Source organism: Berghia stephanieae, chromosome 10 (assembly GCF_034508935.2).
Source record: "Berghia stephanieae isolate SIO BIC M18660-M18661 chromosome 10, UCSD_Bste_1.3, whole genome shotgun sequence".
Classification (NCBI taxonomy): Eukaryota; Metazoa; Mollusca; class Gastropoda; order Nudibranchia; family Aeolidiidae; genus Berghia; species Berghia stephanieae.
In genome coordinates this window covers 23,518,545-23,529,913 of record NC_088369.1, presented here as the reverse complement: position 1 = coordinate 23,529,913, position 11,369 = coordinate 23,518,545, and the positions used below count along the sequence as shown (strand labels likewise).

At 36.9% G+C, this 11,369-nt stretch overlaps 1 protein-coding gene across 4 annotated transcripts; it reads right to left on the bottom strand.

Moving 5' to 3' along the window:
• Positions 1–4,111: 4,111 nt before the first annotated feature.
• LOC144980839 (uncharacterized) lies at positions 4,112–11,247 on the bottom strand. 4 transcript variants are annotated; one of them, XM_078928686.1, is made up of 3 exons: positions 11,080–11,247; positions 7,140–7,237; positions 4,112–6,145 (listed from the first exon to the last, which is right to left on the bottom strand). In XM_078928686.1, exons 2-3 carry the CDS (start codon positions 7,201–7,203, stop codon positions 5,370–5,372), a joined length of 840 nt encoding a protein of 279 aa, XP_078784812.1. In that variant the 5' UTR covers positions 7,204–7,237; positions 11,080–11,247; the 3' UTR covers positions 4,112–5,369. The 4 variants fall into 4 exon arrangements, with proteins under 4 accessions (XP_078784812.1, XP_078784814.1, XP_078784813.1 ...); XM_078928688.1 differs by having other exon boundaries at positions 7,140–7,184; positions 11,080–11,201; XM_078928687.1 differs by lacking the exon at positions 11,080–11,247 and adding an exon at positions 8,449–8,958.
• Positions 11,248–11,369: the final 122 nt, after the last annotated feature.

Below are 11,369 nucleotides of genomic sequence, written 5' to 3'. Positions count from 1 at the left end.
AAAACAGGATGAATAACACGACTAAATTAACCTCTTCATCTGTATGTTTCATTCATCGTGTTTTGTTAAAGTGAAACCTCAACATCCACATAATGTATCGTTTATTAAATTTAATTTTTTAATTATTATTATTTATTTTCATATGATGTTTACTGTTTGAAAAATAAAGGAAGAAACTCAAACTCAAATCTTTTTTGTTTGTTGTTTTGTATTTTTTTCATTTTTTTTTTTTTTAATCATTTTTATTTCTCCATTCATGTGTATGGTATGGACTGGAGGGAGGGAGGGAGGGCATTGCAGGAATGGCTGATGTTTTTCAGACTCTTATTTAGTTGATGATCAGAATGAACCATAGATTCCCGCTTTTGTTATTGATCTTGGAGTGACTGACGTGGTTTGAACAAAGAGAGAGACACAATACAGTGGAATCCTGATAGAGGCAACTCAGCCGGTCCAGAAAGATTGGTTAACTTTAAGCACAGTTGACTTTATCCATTATCATTATCAATGGAAGACCCTCAGGGAAAGAACAGACAATTTGGGACAACCAGAAGTGTTGATTTTAACTCTTTCAACGCTGAGGCGTTATTTGCATTTCCATCACAAAATGGCTGACACCTGATTTTGAGGCAGCATGAGAATGACAAGCTAAGAAAAAGCGACATTCGAATTCAGCGCAAAATCTCAATTAAAATACCCCTTGGGCCAATTGAATGTTCTGATGAAAGAAATTATGGTTCAATTTATAATAATTTTGTAGAAAGTAGGATTGGATTACATTATTGTTTTTGCCTTTCAAGACAGGCCGCACTGTTCGGCCATTGGCCAGTAGAACAGATTCTGAGAGAGTTAAGATTGTTGACTTGATGCAGATTTGAGGGAGGGGAGAGGGGCAACCATCATTGATGTGGCCATTTTGACCTTTCAAGGTGGGCAGGAGGTCACTTCCTGTGTCTTCCTTCCTCCCCCCCCCCCCTCCTCGATATCAGTTTTCCTGGTTGCATTTTGTCTTGGAATGGAATTACTGGGTTTTCTTCCAGCCCTGGCTGGAGTCCTTAGATGGGAGGAAACGGTCAAATTTAGTTTAAAATAATAATATGATCTATGTATTTATATAGCACCAATCCCGCGTTGCTGCAGCTCTAGGCACACATTGGCAGGAGGGGAAATCATACATCAGGGTGTCCAGGGAAGTCGGAAAGTTGGAAATTGGTCGGAAATTACATACTTGGTCGGAAATGTTGGAAATAATGGGATTGAGGGTGAAATTTCCTTTAAAATGAGAAAAATTAGAAATTTTTTGCTTAAAATGCGATATCAAAAATGTGCGAAGGACAACTTCTTCTTCTTCTTTTTCTTCTTCGTCTTGTGGAAACCTCCAATATTGTCGAGGATCACTCCACAGTTTGTAGTGTTTTACATTTTAAACTTGCTAAAACTCTGCACATAATACTAAAACCACATAGATTAAAAAGTCATGTTGTGAACTCCAGCAATCGCGTGAAGGCATGTTGGCAACCGTTTTCAGCCACTTCAGCTGGGAGGCTATTCCATAGTCGGGCAGTGGAAGGGAAAAACGAATACATGTGGGCGTCTGTTTTTGATGTTGGGATGGTTACTCTTGCTGTGTGTCCCCTCGTATTTCTTGTGCCGATATCTTTGATGTCGTTTGGAAGTTTAAGGCACGAATTTTTGTAGTAGATCTTGTGGAACAATTTAAGTTTATCTATCTTTCTTCTCTTTTCCAGAGGTTCAAGGCCAATCCGTTGTGATATTTCAGACGCACTTGAGAAAGGATCGAATGTGTTTGTGATGCGTCTTGCTGTTTTTCTTTGGATGTTTTCTAAGGTGTCGATGTTTTTCTTTGTATATGGGTCCCAAATTGAGCTGCCATACTCCAAAATTGGTCTAACAATAGTTTTAAAAGCAAGGGTTTGAGTTGTGATTGGGCATCTTTTTAAATTGCGGGTGATGTAAGCGCTTGTTTGATTTGCCTTTGAAGCCAGGTGACATATGTGGTCATTCCATTTGAGGTTTTTAGCAAACTCAATGCCAAGGTATTTTGCTGTCTTTACATGTTCCAGGTTTTGACCATGAAGTTGGTATTCAAATGTTATAGGTGCTTTCTTATTTGTGATGGTTAGAACATTGCACTTTGATACGTTAAATTCCATTTGATTTATGGTTACTGCTGTGCACAAAATTATTATTTTACTGCTACAACTGCACTACTACAAACACTACCACATCATCATCCCTATCACCAACACCACTCACTAATGCAACCACCACCACATCATCATCCCCATCACCGCCTCTACCACATCCACATCCCATACCATCACTACAAAATTACCACATCATCATAACCACTACTCCAACCACCACCACACCATCATCCTTATCACCACTACTACTACACCCACTACCACATCATCATCCCAATCACCAACACCACACCACTACTGCAACCATCACCACATCATCATCCCCACTACCACAACATTATCATTATCTCTACCACCACCACACCACCATTGCTACAACTATCACTACATCATCATCTTTACCACCAGCACCACTACTACAACCGCTACTTCATCATCATCCCTACCCCCTACACTACTATAACCACCACCACATCACCGTGCCTACCAGCAACGTCAACTCTACTACAACCACCACCATCGCCACTGCTATAACAACAACCACATCACTATCCATAACACTAACACCATTTCTACAACAACCATATCATCATCTCATCCCTACCACCACCACTAGCTTTGCAACAACTGCTACATCATAATTCCTACCACCATCACAATCACCACTGCTACATCCATTACAACTACCAAAACACTATCATCTCTACCACTCATACCAACAAATCATATGAGTATTTTTTTTTTTTTGCTCTTACTCTTACTTTAAAATAAATATGGATTGTGTTGCGGTAAGACCTATTTTAAGTAGGATTGTCTTTTTTAAGCGTATAGAACGCTGTGTGTATAAAATACCTGGTAGGAAATTTCACTTCTAGGTAGGAAATTTTAAGGTTGGATTTCCCTGGACACCCTGTACATGCTACATACAACAATTACACTTCTCGTATGAAGGGAAAATCATACATGCTACATACAACAATTACACTTCTCGTATGGAGGGGAAATCATACATGCTACATACAACAATTACACTTCTCCGTATGGAGGGGAAATCATACATGCTACATACAACAATTACACTTCTCGTATGGAGGGGAAATCATACATGCTACTAACAACAATTACACTTCTAGTATGGACTATTTATATACACACAGTTCCGTTCATAACATTATTAAGATAAAGAAGAATTGACCAAGTGTGTTTTAAGGCACTTTTTGAATGTCATTTCAATTTTGGGAGATGTTCTTTTTTTTTCTTCTTGTAAATCATCTCTCTATTATGCCTGTGAATACATTTGAGTGTATTCCTGTTAGAGAGATCCCGTGCTTATGTCTGGATGGCACTTGCGACACTTTTAGGTCATTTCAACGCCAATATATAAGAAGACGGGATAGTAAAAGAACATTTGGATTTACAATTAATGCACCCAATAAAAGTGGGGATGGTTCAAATAGGGACAGACGCAGATTCAAAGTCAAAGAGCAAACTATCGATGTACTTTGTTTGAGATATTATAAAAGAACATCCAGACTCAAGCACGGGATCTCAACAATAGGAATGCACTCAAATGTATACAGAACTGAAAAATTATATAACAGTATAAAACAGAGAGATGATTTACAAGAGAAAAAAAAATCATCTCCCAAAACCAATACTGTACATTTGACTGTTTCCTCTCAGCCAAGGACTCTGGTCCTGGCCAGGACAAACCAAGTATGTAATCTCATTCCAAGACAAAAGGCTGAAAACAGATAAAGGGGTAATAGAAGAGACAGCAAGTGACCTTCAGCCCACCATGGGAGGTCATAAGGGGGGAATTCCACCCAATGCAAAAGAGAAGAGGCGCCATACAGGTCATCTTGCCAACATCCCTCACTGCCACGAACCAAGGAGAAAGTTGGTTGAAGAGAACATTAAAGAAAAACAATAATACGCCATTATTTAAAATAAAATTCCCTTTATTCATCCCATAAGGGAAATTTGTATCTAGGGTCTATTCCAAGGGAAGACTGGAATAACCCAGGCATCAGCCACAGTGCAGCGCCGCAAATTGAGCTAGGGTGAGGTGACTTGCTCAATGCCACACAGGGCAGCGGCGGGTGGTTGAACTCGAACATTTTTCTACATACTTGTTTTGTATTGGGTAATTAGCCAACCAATGGTACGTCCACCTATCTGGGGCAGTTTGCGCGTGCGTTGTATGAGATAAGACAAGCTAAGATATACTTTATTGATCCTAAATGGAAATTATCATCATATGTTTCACATCAGTCATTGTTATATTTACAAATATAAATAAATAAATAATGTATTTGTTTGTTTGTTTTTTTAAATACGAAGCTAAGTAAAGATAAAATTAAAATAAAATATATAGCGTGTACAAGAAAAGCTATAAAAATACGTATACACTTGAAAGAATAGAATTTGTAAAAATGGATTTGTAGTGTAAATAGAATTTTGAAAATAGATTGGAATGGATTGTATTATAGAACTGGCCAACACAGGGCGGTAAAAGGTAAAACATGGCATTTGAATGCATGATTACATTAAAAAAAATATATATATAGAGCACCATGTAAACATGCATCTATAAATAGATTTTAGTGCAAATATAATGTCTTTCAAAATTTCATCCAATAAAAATTATCCCAAACTTTCGTTTTGCTGATGGTAAAAATGAATTTAAATGTCTTTGTCTTTTGGTTTTCATGTGTAATAGTCTGCTGCTCCTCTGGCTAATTCTAAATTCTTTGTACAAGGGTTGGAACTCGCGTCGCTTTGAATTTTGTTAATCTTAACATAAGCAATATTTTTGTGGAAATCCTCAACATTGTCCATATATATATATTTTTCTAACGAGAATTCAGAGGGAGATGGGGGGGGGGGGGGGGGGGGGGCGACGGAGAGTAGGTGGGTGAGGTTGGGGACTGTTTGGGAGAGGAGGGGAAATACGCAGGTTGTGCTAATGAATATTGAAGGGAAGACGGAGATTAGTGTGGGGAGGTGGGGGAATAGTGGGAGAGGTTGAGGAGTACTTGGGAAAGGAGGGAGAGGCAGGGGAGTAAGATGGGAGGGGGAGGGGTATTGAGGCGAGGAGGGGGAGTATTTGGGATACGAGGGGGATTAATATGGGGAGTAGGACCGGGATGTTGGAGAGTACGAAGGGGAGGATGGGCTGTTTTTGGGCGGGGAGGGGGATTAAGAAGGGGAAGAGGGGGAGGAGTTGGGAGAGGTTGGGGAATAGGAAGGAGAAGAGGGAGAGTAGGTTGGAGAGGTCGGGGAATAGGAAGGAGAGGTGGGAGAGTAGATTGGAGAGGTCGGGGAATAGGAAGGAGAGGTGGGAGAATAGATTGGAGAGGTCGGGGAATAGGAAGGAGAGGTGGGAGAGTAGGATGGAGAGGTCGGGGAGTAACTGGGAGAGGTGGGAGAATAGGACGGGCTTGTTGGGCTGTAGCTGGGCGAGGTCGGGGAATAAGAAGGAGAAGTGGGAGAGTAAGACGGGGATGTCGGAGAATGGGATGGGGAGGTCGGGCAGTAACTGGGAGATATTGGGGAGTAAGACGGAGATGTGGGCATGTACGACGGGGATGTAGGTGAATATTGGGGACTGGCAGGCGAGTAACCTGGGCTTGACGGGGAATACGACGGAGAGGTGGACGAGTACGAAGGTGACTGCGGTGTAGGAATAGCCGGGGATGACATTCTGTTGGGCGGAGAGGCAGGGGAATAGGATGGCGACTGAGCTCCGTGAGGTGAAGGGATGGACGGACAGCTTGGAGAGGCTTGACGGACTAGCTGTGGGGTCCATGCTGGAGAATAACCCGGGGAATAACCCACTTCACTGGCAGCTGATGGTGAGAAGCCTGCACCGCCCGGAGTCATTCCACTGCCCACACCCGGAGACCAAGATGCAAATCCTGGAGTGTTGGCCCAAGGTGTCATTGCTGGTGACATTGCACTGGTAGGTGATCCTCCTGCACCAAAGACCAAAATAATAATAATAATAATAATAATAATAATAATAATAATAATAATATAATAATTATATATATTATTATATTATATATTATTATTATATAATAATAATATAATAATATAATAATAATAATAATGATAATATAATAATAATAATAATAATAATAATGATGATGATGATGATGATGATGATATAATAATAATAATAATAATAATAATAATAATAATAATAATAATAATAATAATAATAATAATAATAATAGTAATAATAATATAATAATAATAATATAATAATAATAAAAATTTAATAATAATAATAATAATAATAACATAACATAATAACATAAGACAAAACTGGTTCGGTATTCGTATTGTCCAGAAATGGAACAATTTGAGATTTGAAACAAAGAATGCAAAATCTATGGATTATTTCAAGGTGTTAGTAGACAGGGAATTATATGATGGGAGATTTATATATGACGAATACTAGTTTTTTGCACTACTGTTGACAGGGCTTTCAGTCTTGTATGTATATATTATGCATTGTTATATTATTATGGTTATCTTCTATATGCGCGCGCGCGTGTGTGTGTGTGTGTGTGTGTGTGTGTCTGTGTGTTTGGGTGTGTGTGCTTTGCATGTCACGGTTAAAGATAGATGTTTGAACACCACATTTGCATGAGTACATTTAGGTTGAAATATTATCTTTACCAGTGTATCATTATTGTAATCTTTAATCAATAGATTTATGGCATTACTATTAATATTAAGGGCATTCAAGGGATTTTATCCTATTTTGCCCTATACCATATATTATGTTATGTTATGTTATAATAATAATAATAATAATAATATAATAATAATAATAATAATAATAATAATAATAATAATAACAATAATAATAATAATAATAATAATAATAATAATAATAATAATAATAATAATAATAATAATAAAAATAATAATAATAATAATAATAATGACTTAACTGACTTATGGCATTTTGCCCTCTGCTAGAATCACCACCCTCCTCAGTCTCTGGAAATTTTGAAGCCATTTATAGTTTCAGCATAAATCAGACGTTTTCAAAACTTAGAAATAAGAAAAAATTGAGACATCAATTAGTCACCAGAAAAACTTCAGAAAACAGAAAAAAATTACATAAACATTCTATTTCTAAATAACAAATCAAAATATGTAAAATCAACAATAAACCGAAGCAAACAACAACAACAATAATAATAATAATAATAATAATAATAATAATAATAATAATAATAATAGTTATTATTATTATTATTATTATTATTATTATTATTATTATTATTATTATTATTATTATTATTATTATTATTATTATTATTATTATTATTATTACTATTATCGTCATCATCATTATCATTATTTTATTATTAATTGTTGTTATTATTATTACAATATCATCATTACCATCATCGTTATCATCATCATCATCATCATCATCATCATCATCATCATCATCATCATCATCAACAATAACAACAACAATAACAACAACATGAAAGGTTACAAATTTCAATCATTCTCTTTAATAAAACACAAAAACTCAACACGTCCTATAGTTTTGTCAGTTTAACAGATTTTAGTCATTCTCTTTAATAAAATCCCAAAACTCAACACAAGTTTTATAGATTTTGTGCATAAAATCAATTTTGAACATTTGCAAACAGCCCTACATGATACCGTTTTGAGGAAATGGGTAACAAATTTATATGACTTTAAAAACAGGTTGTTTTTGTCACGCTTGAACGATTGTCATTTTACGATCGATAAATGTGTTCCCTAACTTTTATATAGAGGCCCAAATCTCCACTCCTCACGGATCCTGTTATAATAATTCTATTCATTCCAAATAGACGATTCTTGGAAATTGTCAAGGTATGCCAATACCAGTGTTAGAATAATTGACAATAATGTCATCAAATAATAAATCTGCTCTTTCTTGGGTCGTCATGTTTTGGATTATGAATTTAGAACTGAAACTGAAACCAGCAACAAGCTGGCGTGGGCTGATTAAGAAACAAAAACAAACAAACAACTAAAAAAAAAAAAAAAAAAAGATTATTAAAAATTTAATAAAAAATTAAAGAAAACAAAAAAGAAAAAAGAAACAAAAAAAAATATTAAAAAAAAAAAAATAGAATGGAAAACATAAAATAAAAAGAATATTATGGTGGCCTAAAACAACGAGTCATTCCGTTGCCCCAACAGTACAGCATCTAACGCCTTAAACTTCAATCAAATTTGTCTAATTGTTACTTACAGTAAACAGTCATGGGATCAGTTGGCCTGGGATTTTTTATATAATTTTTTTACGAATGGAATAATCCAGTAGTGACGAATAAGTGCGAAAAGGTCTTTGTCAGCACTGACGAACAGGCCGGTCCAATGTTAGTCAGTATTGGTCAATACTTTTCGACAGTCTTAACGTCACTTCCTTCCTAATGACGCATGGTAACTTAGTAACACTGGCTCTAAACTATCGGAACAATGGCGGACGCCTGTATGAAATATTTCTCCGGCGAGCATAAAAACGTATCCAGAGGTAAAAAAAAACACATAAATTTGATCACGTTTTGACTTTTACACATCAGAAGGCTTAGGAAAAGTTCTAGCCAGCATGAAGAATAAAAAGTAATGATTTTCTTTGTTTAGAACCAAGATGGCCGCCGTTGCCGTGACATCAGACTACTGAATCCAATTGGCGGTGGCACCTCTTATTTAGTAGGCTTTTAACGAAATCGGGCCGAACGAGACGCCGAACGCCGAACCCGAACGGATATAGCCTTCTCACGTGACCATGAACGAGATCTGGATAGTGAAGACTCTCAAGCGGTATGCAGCATCGGTTCTAAGGTCACGTGATAGAGGATAGCTTGGGTTGCTGTTGGCTTGTGTTAGGGGAGGGGCAAGGTCAGTGTCATTCAATAGTATATAATTGTGCACGTGGCGCTCTATACAGAGAGAAAATTATAAATTGATTACGGGGGAAGGTGGGGGGAGGGGGGGGGGGGGGATAGACCCAGAAACGATCGAGGTGTTGGGCTTCGGGTAGACCATGATACGAAATCAAAGAGAAAAGGCCGCTGGTACTTGGATGGTGGAAATGGTTGGGGTGTGTGTGTGTGGGGGGGGGGGGGGATGTATATATTAACATTAATAATATAGGCAATAGATGACCAGGGATGTGTATTGTTTGTGTATTGTTTGTATATGTTTGTGTGTGTGTGTGTGTGTGCGTGTGTGTGTGTGTGTGTGTGAAAGGGATTACACAAAAACACCTTTCTATGTAGCTTCCAAATGATTACGTATACGATAAATTTGAAAACCACATTGTTTGAATCAGCTTGCAAAAAGGAGAACATTTATCTTTGTTTCACAAAAATAGGTTTAGAAATAAAAAATTTTTCTAGTAGATTGATTTAGAAAAAATATTGCTCATTTTTTTTCAATTTAATGATAGTTTCTTTATTTTCCGGTCGATTTTCTTGTTTTATATCTCATTTTTCAATTCTCAATGCGACGAGCACACTGATGTATCTCGTGTGATTCAAAAGCGCTGTTTGTTTTTTTTAATATATATATATATATATATATATATATATATATATATATATATATATATATATATATAATATATTATATATATATATGCTGAGAGTCCTACCTCACTAATTAATTCCTGAGCGTTGAGACGGTGACGCAACTATTACATACAAGACCTTGCAGTCGAGACGGCAGGGCTTTTGGGTTACACAACCACTATTTACCCATCGGTCAGCGGTACTCTTTGATGAATACAACACTCACCGCCTTTACGCAAAGCCGCCTGCCCATAAATCAAGAGATGATCTCCTAACTGTTCACAAGCGAACTGTCAAATGAGCAATCGATGATTGGATAAGAATCTCAAGATCTCATATAATAAGGTAAGTTTTGGAGAGGTGATATCCCCCCACCCGTCATCGGACAGAACTTTCATTGCGTTATATCATATGAGCTCCGCCTCCTCTTTCTATTCCGGAGTGACGAGATACGAGAGGACGCGAGAAAAAAATGGTCACGTGTTGGGCAAGTCGATCGGTCGGCGAGCTTCGGCGTATAACTATAACTCCGTAGTACTGACCACTGACCAATAGGTGCCAGTGCCTGCTGGTCAGTACTGACAAATATCCCTAGCCTAATAATATAGTCGATTCCTTTATGGTAAATTCTAAAAGAGTAAAGTTCTGCTTACAAAAATATTTTTGGAAAAACAACTTTCACAACCACTGAAGAAGATCGATATTACAAGTGCCCGATATAATCTAAGTGTGGACCTGTCAACGAAAAAAGGATTATGATATGGAACCGTTTTACAACCTCGACTGGAATACATCAGCTCAGCAAACCACAAGGTCTGGAACCACGCAAAGAGACTATGCAGTGTAGATACTATGAAGTTGACGTCACTCAAGTCTTTGTTATTGCTTTTTGCCATCTGCGTTTATGAGTAATTCTCACTAAACTGTATTAACCGGTCTATAACCGTTCAAGGTTACACATAGCTTTGTGTGTTGGTCCTTTATATTTCCGGATGACAAAATGTCGCGAGCTTCTTAGCCAAGCGCATACTAGATATCTATAATCTACATGAGCTACTGAAAAAAATAATTGAATAGCTAACAACAATTTCGTATATCAATGGAGAAGATTATTTCGACCACAAAATTATTCAGAGACGGAAGATGTTGCTGGGAGGATAATAACGATTTCTAGACATTGCTTAAGATTTAAAAAAAACACACAAAAAAACAAAAAACAAACAAACAAACAAAAAACAAACAAAAAACAACACATAATTGTGGCAAATGTATATAAATACTATTTATAAATTCATGAATTGTGGACATACCTTTCTTTCGGACAACCAAAACTCTTGCTTCCAGTTACTGAGACCGAGAAGACTTAATTTTATTATGTCAGAGACTCATACGTAGAGAAGGCCAGTTAAAATAATAAGTATCCCATGTTCACAAGGAAGTAAATTCTATTCATCCATAAATCTATTCGTGTAAATCCCAACGCCCAATAGCGGGCAAGAGTGTAAAAATGGGGACTCTCCGATGAAACGTCATGGGAATTCCCAAAGCCACAGAAAAAGGAGAGAAGCAGAAGTTTGATGTTTGGTATGGAAACCTATAT

Excerpts from the sequence above, each read along its gene's own strand:
- LOC144980839 (XM_078928686.1), bottom strand. The coding sequence starts at position 7,203 with ATGGCTTCAAAATTTCCAGAGACTGAGGAGGGTGGTGATTCTAGCAGA. Across the intron at positions 6,146-7,139 it reads CAGAGGGCAAAATGCCATAA|GAGGATCACCTACCAGTGCA; the intron begins GTCAGTTAAGTC and ends TCTTTGGTGCAG.